Raw genomic sequence first — 20,278 nt, forward strand, 5'->3', positions numbered from 1 at the left:
GTTTTAGTTTTTATATGAAGGATTGAAAATTCTTGAAGTCAAGATCATAAATAAATTTTTATTTTGATTACTAGTTTCAGCTAGACAGATCGCTTGTCTCCAATATTGACAGCATCAGCAAACGTGATAAACTTGACAAGTCAGGCAACAGGAGACTGCAAACAACCATGTAAGATCTCAAGGTGGCTCATGCGTAACTGAAATTAGTAATCAAAATAAAAATTTATTTGCAAACTTGACTTCACGGATTTCCAGTCCTCTATAAAAATCATAATGGATTCCACAGACAGAGATCCTGCGAAAATCAGTTTGTTCTTTTCCTCCATAAGACCCATAGTGCTGTAGACAACAGTGCTCAGGTTGATACCATGTTCCTTGACTTCAGAACAGCATTTGAAGGCATCTTGCACTGCCATTAAGTGAAAAGAAATATGAGCTTATCAAGTATCAAACCAGATTTGTGATTGGATTAGAGACTTTCTTGCAGATAGAACATCACTCTTTATAGAACAAAATCAACAGATGCAAAGGTAATTTCTGGAGTGTGATAGGACATTACTGTTTACAAAGTATATAAATTATCTAGTAGAAAGTGTCAGATGCTCTTTAAGACTGTTTGCACATGACATGGTTGTCTGTAACAATGTAGCAATGCCATTGATGAGAAACTGCTGGAAACAGTAACCAGCATAAAATATCTAGGATTAACTATCTAGAACAACCTCACGTGTAATGACCACATAAAACAAATAGTACAAAAAATAGACACCAGACTGATATTCATATACAGAATCTTAAGGAACTGTAACTAATCCATGAAGGAAGTGGCTTATAAGGTGCTTATTCAACCGATTCTTGAATATTGTTCATCAATATGGGATCCTTACCAGGTAGAACTGATAGAAGAGATGGAGAAAATCCAATGAAGAGCGGCACGTTTCATCACGGGATCGTTACCGAGATGCTCCACAAACTCTGTTGGCAGTCGTTACAAGAGACATATTCAGCATCATGGGGAGGTTTAGTTTTGAAATTTCAAGACAGCAGTTTTCAGGAAGAGTCGGGCAACATATTACTTCCTCTCACATACATCTCATGTAATGTCCCCAAAGAGAAAATTTGAGAAATTAGAGCCAATACAGGGGCTCACCAATAATCATTCCTTCCTTCCACACACCATTTGTGAATGAAACTGGAGGGTGGGGGGTGTGGAGTAGTATCAGATAGTGGTACTAGAAGTACCCTCCACCACACCAAACACCATTGTGGCTTGCGGAGTATGATGTATGTATGTATTACTACAGATTGGTTGTCTCCAGTGTTGACAATGTCAAATAACATGATAAGCTTACCGTCAGGAGACAGAGACTTCCATCAATAACATAAGATCTGAAGATGGCTGGTGTGTAGAAGCAGTAATCAAAATAAACATTTATTTGCCGTCTGAACTTCCGGGATTTTCAGTCTGATGTACCTTCACTTGTGACATGCACGATTTCAGAGACTGCACATAGATACAGTTTACAGACACACTTTTAGGTGCTACCTGGGTCGGCCCCCAAAGAAGCAATACTATTTAAATAATAAAAACCAATGCTCAGCCCATTCTTACCCTAGATTACTGTTGCCCAGTCAATGTGTTCAGTGCTACACACAACCTGTATCTTACATGTTACTCTATAAAGTACTGTGTTCCATAAGTTATGTTTGTTCTTGCTATAGCACAATCCTTAGCACAAAAATTATGAATCATATTCAATAATCCTTCCTCTGAAGTGATGAAGTTTTCTGTACAGACTACAGCCATCATCTTAAATAATATTTATAAAATATCTATCCAGCTTAAAATCTTACTGTTTTTTCTTTTTAACTTGTAATGCATTGGTTTAGTATAATTTGTGTCATGATTATCTGTACTTCCAACAAAAGCAAATCAATTAAAAATTAATATAGTTCCAGCCGATGTTCTTTTATCATGTCAACCAACCCAAATGCACAATAGTATTTGAAATAAGAAAAAAAGAGAAAGAGAATGTGTGTGTTTTTCTGTTTACAGCAACCACTACTGAAGAGTGCGTCACTTGTGCCTCTTGTTGCTCTTTCATCCTGCCTTCTGCAAGTCCACAGGCATATTATGAAAGCTCCACCAATATTTCTCTGTCTTTTTAATATAGTTACACTGGCATTTCTCGTACAGGAATATGGAAAAATAAGAAAATTAAAACGATGCTGTGCTTCCAGCTCAGTCCCTGATACTGTTCACAACATTTTTTTTTTTTTTTTTTTTTTTTTTTTTTTTTTTTGGTGACTCACTCTGTACATATAACCATGAAAGGTAAAGCCGAAGGGAAACCATGTGCTAAACTTCTTGAACATTAACTTTCACTAACTGATCAAAGTGGTCCACGAATCATAGCATTTGCAACTTCAGGAGGTTGAAGTGTGTATCATCTGCTGCTGTTACAAACAATTTTAACAAATTTTGCTTGTTTGTTTGTTCATTGTGGCTGATTGACAGGTTTCAATCTTTTTCCTGACATATTCTGTTACTGCTCTAAGTTTAAAATCCCCATATATTATTGTAACTTACTAGATGCGACATTTCTTTCACTTTCATTCTTTTAATTAGCACCTGTAAGGTTACAAAGAAATTTGAGTGTTGTGTGGTTTTGAGTCAGTAGCACTTAAAGTGTAAGTATTGCTTCATCAATACAAATCTTACGAGCCTGTTGATAAACAGCATTGTGAAATCTTGAATGAATGGACCATTTCAGTAATGCAGTGTTAAACAGAAACATGGTTTACTGCAACATGATGGTGCAAACCCTTACCATATTACCGCAGCACAGAAAATTTAGAATCCTGTATTGCAAGAAGCCAGTTAAGCAAGGATTGACCAACAGAATAGCCACTGCAAACAGCCAATCTCACAATCTGTCAATTATTGTCCATGAACATATTACAAGGAGAAGATTTACATGGGGATACAAACAGTAAGTAGCATAAAGAAATTAAAAGTGCCAACAAGGTTGTATTCTAATAGTAGTCTGAGACAGCACCTTTCCATTTGCCTCATATCTGTGGCCACCATACTATTACACAATTAAACATGCAGCCATATTTATAGGTCACAAGTATAAAATTCACAACTTGCATATATAAAAAAGTCATAAATATGAACAGGCACACGATCACTGTAGTTTCATCTCACCATATGAAAAACTGGCTCCAAGTAACTAGACTGCTCATTTTCACCTGCCAGTTGTATATGTTGATAGATAATATAGACCTTTGCATCAGTTTATTTGTTATTTCTTTTGTAGCTTATTATTATATGTTTATCTGTTTGCTGTTGTATCTGCTCATGGCAGGCAACGATTCACGCGTAATTGGCAAACAGTCTGTAATTGGGGCCAGTTTTTTGTGCATCATCCTGTACTATGGGTGACTATTCAACATTACACGCTGTCTGATATACTTCTGTGGTCAACTAAGCAAATATCCTGAATTTCAACTGCAGTCAGTGGATTTCATGTAGAGGGTCTGTAAATCAACCCTACAATCTTACACATTTTGTCTTCTTTCGGTGGAACTATAGAGATACATATTATCATTAATGAGTACCATCACCCTAATTTTAATAATACCAATACAGTGAGTGCACTTCACATTTTCCCACGGAAATCACTACTGGTTCAACTCACTCTGCAAATTCCCAATTCCATATGCTTTCGCCATTAATCTTCATACCCTAACTAACTGCTCTTACTTCTCACTTCCATCCACTGTTTCAAGTTACGTTTTATAACAATTATTTCACAATCACGGAATAACTTTTTTCCAGTGCTGCCAAACCTAACTTGTTTACCAGTGCAAGAAACTGTTTGTCATTCATTGTTATCTGTTCATCACATGCTGCTGCTACTGCTGCTGTTACTGCGGCTGATCATGCGTTCAAGGAGACTAAATATCTAATGTCAAGAGTCTCCTATTCGGCCCCCGGGATGGAATCAATGTACCCCATCTGCCAGTGTCTAGAGTAAATTTTACATGCAACTGTGAGAAAACTTTCGAAATGTTTACATAGCATGTAACAGAGACAGTATGTTGGCACCAACCCAGTAATCACCTATTGGGACATGGAAAAATGCCTAAGAACCACATACACGCTGGCCAGCACACCAGCCCTTGCTGTTAATCCACCGGGCGCACTCGAACTGGGGATGGCACACCTTGTCATCCTGAAAGCGGGCATTTTTAACACGCATGGCGATCCAGGTGGGTTCATCACGCACAGCTTGGTACAGAAAAAATTGATGATTTAGCTTTTCTGCAGAAATATTCATTACAAAGAAAAAAAAATAGTATGTGTCAATGAGCACAACTAGGAACCACTATCAAATCTTGGTCTTCCAGAATTTTGTATTATTTTTGAAAATTAAAGGTGAAGGACAAACAGCCCAGTCAACGAAGACCAAAAATGGTCAAATAGGGGAAAAAATTCATGTAGTCACAAATTTACGTACAGTGGTAGGGAGAACCATAAACAACAACATACTAAAAATCCTGACTGGTAGGATGTGGGCGTGGGCGTGGGCATGGGCATGGGCTTTAAGGTCACTTTTTTATGTTTTTCTTGAACATCTTGAAAAACATGGCTTCCAGCAGAAATGTTTCCCAGTACAAAATTAAATTAAATTACATTACATATCCTACAAATAACATCCTACTGATTTTTTCTCTGGGATTAATACTTTCCATACTGCACGGGAAGGAAAAATTGCAGATTATTAAAAATAGTGTTTTAATGGTACCGTCAAACGGGGTGATTTCGGACACAGGGCAAATTCAGACAGTATGGCTTATTTGCTCTTTGCCACTGCATAGAAACAAAGAGTTACTTATTTTAACGTCCATGCGCCAGTTATTTTAAGCGCAAGATTGCATTTATCACTTTCCACAACTTTTGTTTTGCATCAATTGTTTCCCTAGGTGAATAATTGACAAACAGTCTCAGTGTTAAAAATCCATGCATTATCGTAAAGTGGAAACTTTCTATTGTTGCGTCGAGCGGGAAGTTATGGTAACCGTAATTGTCGATGCGCTCAGTAGTTAACAGCATTGAGACAATTTCTGTACAAGTTTGTAGAGTTTCTCATGCAGGTTATAAAATAACAACGGTTTTTGTAAAACTATGTACTGTGTGGGGTGATTTCGGACAATGCCCAGAACGTATAAGAGCAAGAGAGGTGCTACTGTACGGTGTAATTATGACCCAGAACTTTTAGATAAAGCTGTTCATGATATTCAGAGTGGTAAATTATTGTACAGAAAAGTGTGTGATTTGTATGGTATACCTAAATCAACCCTACAAAATAAAGTGCAGGAAGCACCCCCCCCCCCCAAAAAAAGGGAGGACAGCCAGCGCTAAATAAAGAAGAAGAAGAAATGTTGAAGCAAGGTATCTTGAGGGCTGCACATTGGGGATTTCCCTTCACTAAATTGGATATTAGATATTTAGTTAAAGGCTACCTTGCTAAACCTGGCCAAAAAGCAGAGAAATTTCGTAATAATTTGCCAGGAGAAGAATGGGTGCATTTATTCCTCAAATGACAGTAAGAAGATCTTTCCGTTTGCTTAAGCAAAAATATTAAACGAGCTCGTACAGAAGTGAACAAAGAGACTGTTAAGATGTCTTTCTCCAATATCAAGGCAAAGCTGGAAAATCTCCCACCTAATAACATGATCAACTATGATCAAACCATCATTCCATATCACTTATTGGTAACAAAGGGCTACCTTAAAATGTGTAAAATGACACCAAAATCAAATAAAATGCATGTAGAATTAAACAAAATGGCAGTAACTGTCCAAATTCGCCCTCTATATACTGTAACTTTGGACAGAGATTTAAAAAACACGTGTCCGAAATCACCCCAATCCATGGGGTGACTTAGGACACTTTATTTAACTGCCTCAGATAAATATACCTACACATACACTTCCTGGTTCTGGGATATTTTATTCATTACACATATACCCTACTACTTCCATAACAATCAATTTACTCCAACAATATATACAAAAGTTACAATCAAAGTAACGACGAAACCATCTGAAATCACCCCGTTCGACGGTATATAGTCAATGTTTATTGTTAAATGAAATGGGTTAAGAACAAACATTAAGTGTGTGTTCCACATCTAAGTGCAGTAGAACAAGAGGGAAGGCAGGTCACCAGGTTGTGGTCATGCACTTCCCTCCTTTGTAAGTCTGTGAACTGTAGAGCAAGCACTACATAAATCTCTGCACACTGTTACAGAGGAAATTGATTCTTAGTCACACTGTATGGCAGCTGCAGTGTTCTTCCAGGAAACACAACTTCACCCAGTATGAGAGCTGCTCGCTTTTCAGTCCCGTTCTTTTACGTAAGCAGACACAGTAACTTCACTGAGCTCATGTTGATGTAATGAAGTTATTTTCAGCTTACTGAATGAGTACTTATTTGTAGTTCTAAAGTGATGCTTTACATAAATTACATTTCTACAAATAACGGGTAGGAAGTGCTTAATTTGTGTTGTGTGGTGATATCAGTGACCTATGTAGTGTCAACGGGAAAGGCATCGGACTGGTAAATGTTCATCTCGCTGCAGTCTGTTGTTGACAGTATACTGTAAATCCAAGGTTGCGAATTAATGAATGACCAGAAAGTTACCGCACTTCTTGCACCTTTCATTGTATTACTCGCATACTTTATAAATTGTTTCCATTCAGGAATCTCTGGCACTTTTAGAGTGGGCTGTACTGAGTGGAACCACTTATCACACACTCACAATACATCTTGCAAGGTGGGTGTCAATCTGTCTAATGGATTAGGATTGACCCTATTCCAATCAAGAGTAGTAATCGGCTTTAACGCTTGGCATATACTGAAATAATTGAAATTCCTTAACATCTAGATGACCTAGTTCTGTTACGGAGGATGCCACTTTAAGCCTCAGGAACTCTGCAGATCCTGGGAGAGGTGAGGTTTAGGTTATGCATTTGATACCCCTCATGCTGTGAAACACATTCCAGTCATTGGTAGTAGAGACAAATGAAATCAATACTGTTGAATATATATTGCCAACATGTTACATTTGGGACAGATTCTTCAGTGTGGTAGACAATAGACAGTGTCAGCTGTCGAGCTCTCTCTCTCTCTCTCTCTCTCTCTCTCTCTCTCTCCTCTCTCTCTCTCTCTCTCTCTCTCTCTCTCTCTCACACACACACACACACACACACACACACACACACACACACAGAGAGAGAGAGAGAGAGAGAGAGAGACGGTGGAAGTTGCCTTTCCTAGAAGAACACTATGGCTGCTGTACAGGATGATTAGAATCATTTTCCCTTTAGCAGTGCAGAACACTATGCAGAGGTTTACGTAGATTCTGTTCGTATGCATTTCTTGGGTTCCTCCATCCCTCTTCCCTTTCCTCCCTGTTACACTTACAGAACATAATTTATCCCTTAACATGGTTCTACTGCAATTAGATGTGGTACACACATTTAATATTAGTTCTTAAACCACTTCATTTAACAACAAACATTACTTTTATGCCATTAAAACATGATTATTAAAAATGATATTTTCTGTAAAAAAACTTAATGCGTGTTAATTTTGTGCTGGTAAACATTTCTGCAGTTTCTGAGTTATTCAAGAAAAATATAAAAAGTTATCTTTAACCCCTCTCCACCTCCACCCACCCCTCCCACACTCGCACTCCACTAGTCAGAATTTTTGGTATGATGCTCATGATACTTCCTATCTACCACAGCACAACAATTTGTGACAAGAATTTTTAATCATAATTTTCCCTTCACTGACTGGACTAAAAGAATCTAAGAGGAAGTCATAAATGGTGGTGATGTGAATGGGTGGACAGCTCTCTCAGTTGAACATGTAGTATCTGTCTAATAATTCTGCAACAGGAGTGTCAAATCTGATCTGCTATTGCTGCTTGAATTGAAATAAATAATTGGTACAGGGGAAAGTAAGCCACTATACACATCCACAGTTCAGTAGCTTTTGCTGTTCACAGACAGCTACATGTAACTATTCCTTTTCAGAAGATTTACTAGCCGAAGTAATGGAACATCAGGCTACAGCAGTGCACGGTTGACAATGGTATTTAGAATGACATTGGTTTTGTATTGGACAAGGGCATGGTAAAATGATGCCAACACAAGCATTAGATAGTAGGTGGTCCACACTACACTCCACAATGCATGCTGGAGCATTACACCAAGAGTAACGACAGAAATTTGAGGTACCATTAATATCATGACAAGCTCAGCAGCTAATACAGAAAGTTTGCACTGACCAAAGTCACGCACTTTCACGTGTTCTTCAGTACACACCTGGTACAACATTCCAGGAGACAGCACTGAGTCACTAGTTGCTCCTAAAATTATACTTTTATGTGTGTGTGTGTGTGTGTGTGTGTGTGTGTGTGTGTGTGTGTGTGTGTGTGTGTGTATGTATGTCACAAAATGCAATTTTTTTTCTGATTCTTTCATGATGATGCAGTTTTTGACAAATATGAACATACTTGCCCTTGTGTTATGTAGGTAATTATTACACTCTAATTTTTAGGTGTATATTAATATACTTAGTGATGGCAGTTATACATAGAAAATACAAACACAAACAATTCAAAATAAATTATTAATTCCCATGCAGTTCAGTCACAACTACTTTATGGTTTCAGCACAGTAAATCACATTCCATATACTCAGTCACACTGATGACATCTAAAGCTCATTTAAACATTTCTGCAAACCTTCTGAAGCAATGGAAGCAGTTTGTTTCACATCTTTCAGCAAGTAACACAGCACAATGAGCATCCTCTGTAAGGACAACATCTCCTGTTTTAATCTTCTGAACAGCTTCAGCATAGCGCCCCATCTCTGCACTGTTTTTAATAGTGACAAAGGAACTGAGAGAGGGATACTGATCACTTCTTCCTCCAACAACACTCTCAGGGGACGGTTCATCAAAGCCTATGAACAGTTTCGTAGAGCCAAAGGGGGTGAAACACTGCAACGTGCTGAAGAAGTTGAATCTAGCTCATAGACCATGTAAAATGAATTTTTTTCAGCCACATTTTTTTTTACTTAAATTCCATACTAACAACGGAAGCCCTCAGCCACGTCAAAATTGATTAACAATAAAATAATACATCTGGAATTATTTGATGAGCTTATTACATAATATGTAATGCTGATGTGGATATGGGCTTCAAATAAGTACAAATAATACCAACTTTATTAACTGTAAGCTATTGTTTATCAGAAATTCATTGAAGTACAAAATTGGAAAACACAACTGATGCACAAAAAAATTAATAAAAGCTGGTTCTGAGCTATAAGTACACACCCTTTGAAGTGATTACCTGTGCAAAATGCAAGAGAAAACATAATACATTGTAGAGTAACTTCTAAAAGTAGTAGACATATTAGGCAATCCACACCTCAGATGGTTGTAACTGATTGTCTGCATGAACTACACACCCAGTTCTGTGAATTATGTTCCGCAGGTGTTTTGTTGATTTCAAAGAAGTTACAAATTTTAATGCAACACATAATGTAATCACATAATCTAAGGTGAACCCTTCTACATAACAGAGCAGAGTAAGTGCGGACTTGGTTGGCTGTTGAGAGAGAGAGAGAGAGAGAGAGAGAGAGAGAGAGAGAGAGTGTGTGTGTGTGTGTGTGTGTGTGTGTGTGTGTGTGTGTGTGTGTGTGTTTCATCTATCTGAAGTGATGGCCAACAGCTTTCATTTTGATGCCAGGTGACAATGGTGCACCATTGAATGACACGGTGAAAGATGTGTGAAATGAATGTTGCAAAAGACAGTACACAGACTTCAATAATTTGCAAGCTGCCAAACAGAAGTGTGCATGTAACATTTCCACTTACATATATATTAGTCCACCAGATAAGGCAGTATCTCCTCTAAAACCTGACATAAAGGTTGCAAGCAAAGGGGGACAGTGAAAAGAATGGTACAATGTGGTTGTAACTGACAATGCTGGCCCATAGTTAAAAGAAAATGTCACTTGGTGTGGTGTTCAAGGTACAAAGGGTTATACAACTACAAACAAGCTGTTTGGATGGTAGCAACACTATTACATGTGAAAGCAACCTCTTCTCACAACCGTAGATGGTGTAAAAAACCTGATTTCAATCTACTGCAGAGCAGTAACCAGCAAGGGGAACTCAACTAATTGTAAGGTTTGCATCGTTTCACCAAAATATTGTTCTTTAATTGTCTTGCAATTCCACATGTGTTACTTTATGGCACATTGATTGCACCTTTCTACACATTCCTCTCATATCTCATTATGTTGACACTGTGTTACATACCAGTGCCACACCTGGTTACTGTAAACATTTGGGTCTCATGCAATACCCAATTACCTGAATTGTGTCTGTCTGGAAATGTTTGTTTATATATGCAGAGTACCTTTCACAGCACCATACATTATATGCGTCTCAACTTGCTGTGAATCAACAATGCAATGATCATACCTCTACACCCCCTGCCCCCCCCCCTCTCTCTCTCTCTCTCTCTCTCTCTCTCTCTCTCTCTGCAGACAGTACATGACATAGTCTACAGTTGCCACTCTCCATGTAAGGGAATAGTACTCCTCAACTGTTGATACGCCCCCCCGTCAATTACTGCTGTTATTAGTAACTAGCAGCAATATCTGCTGAACTACGGGCCTTGCAGGATAGATTATGTTGAGAAATAAGTGTTAAGAAAAAAATATGAAACACTGTGCCATTTTCGAGTTAATCAGCATTGAAGTTGGCGAATCGGGTGTGCAAACTGAAATGGCCCGCAAGAGATGGTGTTGTCAAACGTGTTCTTCATTTGGTTTCCTTAAACTAAACAAGAGAGTGATACAAAAATTAGACAGGTATGGTAGTAAGGATCCCGTGTGGAGTTTGCTGGTCTCCCATCGGGCGCCTCCCCAGGTGGCGGATAGGGGAATGCTCACCAGATATGGTGGGTACCGGGGAAATAAAATACCCGGGGTGGACCAAAACTAGCAACTGCTGCCTTGTAGTATGATATTGGCTTATCAAAGGCTAAAGGAAGAAAACCTTGAGTAAAAATTACCTGGTCCTCCGGGTTGGGGGTTGTGCAGTGGGCCAGCTCCTCACTCACATAAAAACATAAAAATGCTAAAAAACCTAATAATATGCCTCGGAAAAATTGGAACTTTGGGCGACGAACTGGCAATGAAAAACGGAAAATTATGTTTGGATGCTGGAATGTGCAAGGTATTTCCACTAAAATAAATTTACTCCCTGCAGAACTTGACATGTTCAACATGGATGTTGTCGTACTCTCTGAAACAAAGAAGAAAGGCCAAGGAGAAGAAGAACTGGATAATTATGTACATATCTGGAGTGGGGTATCAAAAGCAGTAAGAGCCAAAGCAGGAGTCTCCATTATGATAAAGAAATCATGGAAAGAAAGAATCACAAATTGGACATTCATCAATCAACGTATAATAACTGTTGAAATGACATTATTTGCTAGGGAAGTTGTGATTATTGGCGTATATGCACCCACGAACGACACAAAAGATAAGGAGAAAGATATATTTTGGGACACCCTCAGGGAGACTATTGAAAAAATCCCAAGAAGAAAGGAACTGATTATCATGGGAGATCTGAATGGAAGGGTAGGAATTAGAGAATCTTGTAGAATAGTAGGAAAACATGGAGAGGACGAATATAATGACAATGGGGAACGATTGATTGCAATTTGTGAACAATTTGATCTAAAAATTACCAACACATTTTTCAAACATAAGGACATTCATAAATATACTTGGCAACAGAACACCAAAGAACTTCGTTCTATAATAGATTATATTATCATTAGGCAAACAAGTAGTTTCAAGGCAGTAGACGTCAGATCTTATAGAGGAGCCCAGTGTGGATCAGACCACTATCTAGTTAAAATGAAGTCTTTCTGGCCATGGAAGAATGCAAGGAGTGATACAAGTAACATAAATAAAACGAACCAGACTGAGAAAGATGAAAATTTACCTTTTAATATTGACAGCCTACAAGACGAAAGTATCAGAACACTCTTTGCGGCCAGGATGGAAAGGAAACTGGTTGAATCATTTGAAGGAAGTACAGAGGAAATATATGACTATATAAAAGCTAATGTGAAAATCATAGCAACAGAGGTGTTGGGTAAAAAAGATAGCAACCACAACCGTGCAGCAGAGTGGTGGTCAGAGGAACTAGAGGTCCTCGTTAGAGAAAAACGAAATGCGTTCCTTCAGTGGTTGAATGATAAATCAGAAGAAACAAGGTCAATATACAAGGAAAAGAAGAATGAAGTGATGAAAAAAATAAGGATGGCAAAAAATGAAGCATGGGAAAGAACATGTGCCAAGGTGAATAGCAAATTAGGATTTGGGAGAGCAAAAGAAGCATGGGCAGTATTGAAAGGGCTTCGACAGGATACAAAAAGCAAAACTAATCTCCAACTGATAACACAAAAAGAATGGGAAGAGTATTTCCAAAAATTATTAAATGAAGACAGAGAAGATTATCTAGAAGAAGGAACAGGGGAAGATAAAGGACATGAAGATGATGAGATCCATATTTTAGAAAGTGAAGTACTTCAGGCGTTGAGAACAGGAAAGAATGGTAAATCACCAGGACCAGGCAATATCAATCTGGAGTGTCTGAAATATGGTGGTGACAAAATTGTGAAACTGATAACACAGCTCTTCAACAAAATGATACATGGAGATTCAATACCCAACGAGATGAAGCTAGGTTACATTAATACAATATTTAAGAAAGGGGATCGCAAAATTTGTTCAAACTATCGAGGAATTTGTGTTACAAACACGTTAATGAGAATTTTTGCGAAAGTAATTAAAAACAAACTGGAAAAAAATTTTAGAACCCAAGAAGAACAATGTGGATTCACAGCTGGGAGATCATGTGTAGACCATATTTTCACATTACGACAGATTTTGGAGAAACAGAGGGAAAAATCAAAAAGTGTAGGATTAATTTTCATAGATCTAGAAAAAGCGTATGATACTGTTCCAAGAAAATTACTTTGGAGAGCACTACATATGGCAAACATAAACCCTTCCTTGATTAAAATAATACAACAGATGTACAGAGATAACATTTGCCAAGTGAAAGTTGGTAATAAACTTTCACAGAAATTTAGAACAAGCAAAGGCCTTTTACAGGGCTGTCCCATGTCACCATCATTATTTAAAATCTATATAGATATTAGCCTTAGAACATGGTCTCGTAAATGTAATAGTATGGGATTAGAAATAAGAGATGGAGTTTACCTACATCATTTATTATTTGCTGATGATCAAGTAGTCATAGCACAAGATGGGGAGGATGCTAACTATATGTGCAATCAACTAGCAGTAGCATACAAAACTTGGGGTTTGAAGATTAATTACCAAAAAACAGAATACTTGACTAATGATTCAGATGAGCTATACATTGAAGGAAAGAAAATCAAAAAGGTAAACACTTTCTGTTATTTGGGATCCATTTTAGAAATCGAGGGAAAATCAGAGTCAGAAATCAATAAAAGAATTAGTAGCGGACGGAGCATCATTGGGATGCTTAACTCAGTCTTATGGAGCAGGAATGTAATGAGCAGAACTAAAAAATTAATATACAAATCCATATTAGAGAGTGTGGTTCTGTATGGAACGGAGACCTGGACAATTAACATGAAGCACATTAAAAAATTACAAGCTCTAGAGATGGACTTTTGGAGAAGATCGGCAAGAATCTCCAGGAAAGAAAAGATACGGAACGCCGAAGTAATAAGGAGAATGGAAATAAAAGAAAGAATATATGACGTAATGGATAGGAAGAAATTACAGTGGTACGGGCATGTACGACGAATGGAGGAAGCCAGAATACCAAAACTGATACTGGAGTGGGAACCGGAGGGGAGAAGAAGAAGAGGATGACCTGTGACCACCTGGCTCCAAAATGTACAGCACACAATGAGGAGAATGGGCACAGAGGAAGAGGACACGCAAGATCGAAACACCTGGAGAAATATTTTGAGAGTATAGTTTAAGAACGTTTATTGTTTGTATTGTATTTTCCAAGTAAATTATTATGTTGGAGATAAGCCTCTGTAATGAGGAAAAGCTCAAAATAAATAATAATGGTAGTAAGGATAAAACACAAGCCAAAGGCCGAGAAGTCTCATGAGCTATCACTTACACTACAAGAACAACTGACACTAATTGTAGCTGGCAGGCTGCTTGAATAGGTATGTGCAACACGCTGATTGGCTAACTAACATGGAAAAGGCTTAATGTATCAGTTTTTTTGTTAATGATTATTCCTCAGCGCAACCTACCTTGCAACACCATTAGAGCCTTTTCAGACTGTTTCTGACCACCATATACACGTGTGTAGCAATCTTGAGCTAACTAGGTTGCCAGAACCTTTCAGTTCATTATATTTGAGAGGTTTTCAGTGTTCATGTAAGTTGGAGATCATGACCTAATGTGAAATGTTGTTATCTAAGCAGCTTCAGAAAGACAGTTTCACTTTTATGTGCAAATTTTGTAAGGTGGCTTTTTTCCTTGCACGATTTTTTACCATTATTTCTTACTACACAAATCATGCTTCGTGAACTGCTTATGTAAAGTAGTTAAGTATTTCCACATTTGGCTTGCCCTGGATTTCTTTGTCTCGGTACGCTGTCTGTATCAAAAGTTAACGAAAAGTATGCTTGTAGTGTCTTTGACAAATGAAACAGGAACGGACTTCATTTATCCACTATTCCAGTTACCAATAACCTCCAGTATTTCTTTATCTTTGGAAATAACCAGTTATTCCATCAGTTATTTCCATGGAAGAATGACGATTGTAAGGTCACTGTGATTTATCCTTAGCCAGATAGAGACCAAATTAGTAGTACATTCATCAGTCAACAAATTGTGTGCAGTATTAGCAGTTCTCACCAGTTAGTTCCATGGTAGTATGAACATCACACAGTCAGTGTATATTGACAGTGAGATCGAAGAGGAAGTAGTGAAGTATGACATATGCGTGTTGGCAAACAGATGACGCACAGTATTGGGAGTTATTGAATTAACATCTGATACTGATAGCCAGTTATTTTGCTAGCTGCAAATACTCAGTAACCATTTATTTATTCCAGTTAAGTTATTTGTTGCCATCTCTTGTGGCTACCACCCTCATAAGTTTCTGTTCAGCAGACTTCTTATCATGTTTTCTATCCCAATTTCTACAGGGAATCACCTCATAGTGTCTTCACTTGCAATTCAAAAGCATTCTGTATATGATTATGTTATGGCTTAAATAATAGTACTACTTTGCAAGGATGGATGTGGTAATAAAAAAAAGATATGTAAATAAAAATTAATGACAGAGGGTTGATAGCTAGTCTCCATTAATTTACAAATATACAAGACAAGTTCCTGGATCAATCTGGTTGCATTACCTTTGTTAGAGGGGGGAACAAAAAGAAATAAAGAAAAAGAAAATTCCAATGAAGTTTTAAAAACTTAACACTATAACATGAAGTGTTACTTAAATGACTGCTTCCAACAAAGGATAACACAGTATAATTTTCTGATCACCATCTTTCATTTGTCAGTATCACTGAGAAACATTCAACACAGCCCTAAAAGTTGCGCATTCAGATTGTTTTAAGTGAAATAAAACTACAACTAAATATTAAAATAAGAAAAGTGTAGTCATTTGATCTTTTTCACATGCTGACCAAATTCCCAGGCTCTTAAAACCTAAATTCCTTTTTTTTTTTCACAAATAAAAGGAAAGATATTTCCTATAAGTCTGCAAGATAATGAAGGACACAACAAAATGAGAAAGTGCAGCATCACTATACACTCTCATCATGATATTTTTTAAGCAAAGCATATTAACAAAGAAATGTTCAGCAAAACTGATCATATACAAGTCTTTAGCATGGAAATGATGTGTTTCATGGTATTTTCTGTACATTTCATATAAATAGGACCAAATTTATACAATAAATGTAACAACAGGACAGACTATGAACACAGTTCTTCCTAAATCTCACTATTGGTTGCTGTAAACAGCAACAGGATTGGTGAATCTTAAGCTTCAAAAGAAATGGATGTATGAGTGTAAACTAAATACAAGATTCCCCCCTCCCCACCGATCTTTTTTCAAATGAGACATATCCCTTACAATGTTGGTGATGCATGAAAAAAAAGTGTAGGAGCAATAGCATCACTCAAACGTAAAGTCTGTGCAAGACAGAAGTGGTACATATTTTAAATGTAGAGAATCCACCCTAGCAGAAAGAGACATTAACCATTAGAAAAGAGAGAGTCTGGGTTGTCGAAGTTAGACTGACTAAACATGCAAATGTATTTTCAAGAACAAAATACATTATATTCCTCAAATATATTGGTAAATTTTCTCTGAAAAGTGGAAAAGCTACATTATTTGGTGCAATAAATGCCACATCAGCACAAAATCCACATCAACATGACATGTTCAAGAATCGTATAAAACTGTAGAACACTAATGGAAATTCCTGGATGAAAAACACACAAAATAAGGGAAAGGCAAGGATTTGTGTGTGGTGCACAGAAATACATAACAGAAAACAGTTAACAACAGCTTCAGAGTTCTTTCTCTTTTTCTAGAAGGAGTACACACATTCACACACGCTGCTACCATATGTATGTATGTTTGGGTGTGTGTCTTCTAAAAAAAAGAGCAAGAGATTGAAAGCTGGAGTTAACTGTTTTCTGTTACATGTTTCTATGCACCACACACCAATCTCCTGCAAGTAAATGGTTGTGTTTCCTTCATTTCACATTTACGACTGTAGACGAGACATTACTACATCTTAACTTCGAGACATTACTAGTGAGATTTACAGTGTAGTATGAAGACTGAAACATAAGAAAAAAATTAAAAGAGGAGAATAAAGAAAGGAGGGATTGCAATGAATGAAACAAACTATAGCTGAGTCAGTAAAATAACAAATATACTTGGACTCTCCTGATTTAAAAAAATAATAAGTTTATGTATCATTCTTGGAGCTCCTTTACCTTTTGTTCATGTATCTACTAATTGACAGAAATCCCATTCACAATTGTATATAATCAACTATAACATATGTTTGGTAGTCACATTTTACTTATCACCTCAGAAGGAAAGTCAAGCTGGTACCATGAAACTTTGTGATGATGTTAGTTCTCAGCATTTTCACCCTCCAATGTGACCTCCCCCCCCAACAATGAATGATTTGGCAGACCTGAGTTTTATAAGTCTGTATTTTCACTGTACCGACCTAGAAAATCACCCCATCGTCATGCTGAAAATGTCTGTGGTGCAATGACTTCTTCATCCAAGAAAAAAGATGATGTCACCAAATGCCACATCAGGGGAGTACAGGGAGTAAGGCATAATCTGATAGACCAAAGTAGCAGCATGTGTGACTGTGTGTTATGCAGAATGAGCTAGGGAGCTGTCCTGGAGCAAAAACATCCCCTAGACAGTTTCCTGTGACACTTTCTCATGACAGCCTCCTGTAACTGTGTCATTTTGATAGAATGCGCCTGTGACAGCTTGCCCCCTTATGGGCATGATCTGTCAGTACCCCACTACAGCAGTCCCAAAAAACACTCGGCACAACCTTGTCTGATGATGGTTGGGTTTTTGCCTTTTTCAGCAGTGGTGAATACCTATATTTTTAAGTCTCGCTTTGCCTCTTCTCATGGTCATAGTGGTACAAACAGCATTTATCCACAGCATTGAAGTGGTCACCTGGATTGCCCTGGCATGGCTACAACACTTCCACTGCTGTCTCAGTTCGGCATACTTGTTAACTGGCTGTGAGCAGTCTTAGAACACAACAGAACCTTCGCATAGAACCTTCGTCATGTCCAAAATGTCATGCAAGATTTTGAAAACTGATGTTCATTTTTTCCACTATTGCCTTGATTGTGATATGCCAGTCTTCAACCACTAGGGTCTCTAATTCTCTAAATTCCACATTCTTCGCAGAGAAATGGTCTGTCACTCTGTTCTTTGTCATTAGGGCTTGACTGATGACAAGGGAATGACAGCACCAGCACCACCTAGTCACTGTGTCATATAATGGTGCAATGTTGTCATACACTTCACCAATTCAGCACTGATCATTGCGGAGTCGATTTGAATTACTGCACGATACTTTATACATGGGATGTGCCATTTTGTTTTGTTCATATACCAGTGTGCTACATTATTGTGGCATGGTGTTTTCAGTGTTAACCAGGTCTGCAGATGTGTAGTTGCAAAGAAGCAAAACATTAATTGTATAACTTCATTTTTTCAAGGTGACTATTAAAATTCTTTGAATAGCCCCTTGTATACTACAAGGCATTGTAGAGATGTGTTAGTTTTCATGACTGATGACAGCAGTTCAGGAATGTTTAAGAAAGATGACCATGGAAGGTGTTTCATTTTTGTATTAATTATTTTCAAAACTTCAAGTCAGACATACCAAATGGGAGAAAGGAAGATCAGGATTTAATGTACTACGTATGATTTGTTCAAGCACAGGTTGAGCAAGTGGTGATGGCAGGTCAAGGTCAGGGTGTCGGTGAACCACCATCTCAGGGCGAGGTAAGCTGAGGTGTGGTGAATGGGTGGCTACTAGATGACCAATGAGACATCAGAGAAACAGCACTGACAAACTATACATTTATTATTTAGCAGACATCAGTAGTCATGACATGGTCCCAGGCAGCCAGCACCCTCACAGCACTGGCAGTACACAGCAGCTAAGGTAGGCACTGTCCAGCACGTGGCTCGTAGGTGCAGGCAGGTGGCAGAGAGGGAAGCAGCAGTGAAGCACTGATTATACTGTGGGGTTGTTGACCTCACACTGCATCACTCACCGTGCCCAGTGGCCACTGGCAGCCTCGGAAGTAGGTGGCCAGAGATGGTTGGTTGGTTTGGGGGATGAAAGGGACCAGACTGCTACGGTCATCAGTCCCTTTTTCCAAATACAAAGAACACCCACAGAGAATAAAAACGAGGAACAGAATAGATCACAGACGATACAGAACAAGAGAAACGGAGACAAGGACAAGACAAAACGAACTAAAACCACACAGAGTGTGACAGTGGTGGGCCGACCATAGAAATTAAAAAGGAAAAGCCAACCACTTAGAAACACATTAAAAGATCAGTTTAAAATCATAGGCCAAAGGCCAGAATCAACACAAAAAATAAAATAAAACAGAAACACTCAGATGAAAGAATAAAAACTCCCTGCCCTAATAAAACGTAAAACTAAGGCAGCCATAACAGGGTCATCAGATAAAACGGCAGGGAGCGTATCAGGCAGCGCAAATGTCTGCCTGACCACAGCTAAAAGGGGGCAGGCCAACAGAATGTGGGCCACCGTCAAAGCCGCCCCGCAGCGACATACAGGAGGGTCCTCCCGGCGCAGTAAATAACTGTGTGTTAGCCGGGAGTGGCCAATGCGGAGCCGACAAAGGACGACTGAGTCCCTGCGGTTGGCTCGCATGGAGGACCGCCACACAGTCGTCATCTCCTTAAGGGCACGGAGTTTATTGGGTGTAATCCGATCGCGCCATTCAGCGTCCCAAAGCGCAAAAACTTTTCGGCGGAGGACTGCCCGCAAATCAGCCTCTGGGAGGCCAACATCCAGAGATGGTTTACTCGTGGCCTCTTTCGCCAGGCGGTCAACATGTTCATTGCCTGGGATACCGACATGACCGGGGGTCCACACAAAGACCACAGAGCGGCCGCAACGTGCAAGAGTATGCAGGGACTCATGGATAGCCATCACCAGACGAGAATGAGGAAAACACTGGTCGAGAGCTCGTAAACCGCTCAGGGAATCGCTACAGATAACGAAGGACTCACCTGAGCAGGAGCGGATATACTCTAGGGCTCGAAAGATGGCGACTAGCTCAGCAGTGTAAACGCTGCAGCCAGCCGCCAAGGACCGTTGTTCGGAATGGTCCCCTAGAGTTAGCGCATACCCGACACAACCAGCAACCATCGAACCGTCGGTGTAAACAATTCCAGAGCCCTGATACGTGGCCAGGATGGAATAAAAGCGGCGGCGGAAGGCCTCTGGAGGGACCGAGTCCTTCGAGCCCTGTGCCAAGTCGAGCCGAAGGCAAGGGCGAGGAACAC

At 38.8% G+C, this 20,278-nt stretch overlaps 1 protein-coding gene across 1 annotated transcript in view; it reads right to left on the reverse strand.

Moving 5' to 3' along the window:
- Nucleotides 1-20,278, reverse strand: part of LOC126185161 (SET and MYND domain-containing protein 4-like) — a 140,313-nt gene that overhangs the window by 92,587 nt on the left and 27,448 nt on the right. The window contains exon 4 of the mRNA XM_049928007.1: nucleotides 8,829-9,048. Coding sequence (XP_049783964.1) covers nucleotides 8,829-9,048 — 220 coding nt within the window. The remainder of the gene's footprint in view (nucleotides 1-8,828; nucleotides 9,049-20,278) is intronic.

Source organism: Schistocerca cancellata, chromosome 4 (assembly GCF_023864275.1).
Source record: "Schistocerca cancellata isolate TAMUIC-IGC-003103 chromosome 4, iqSchCanc2.1, whole genome shotgun sequence".
NCBI lineage: Eukaryota > Metazoa > Arthropoda > Insecta > Orthoptera > Acrididae > Schistocerca > Schistocerca cancellata.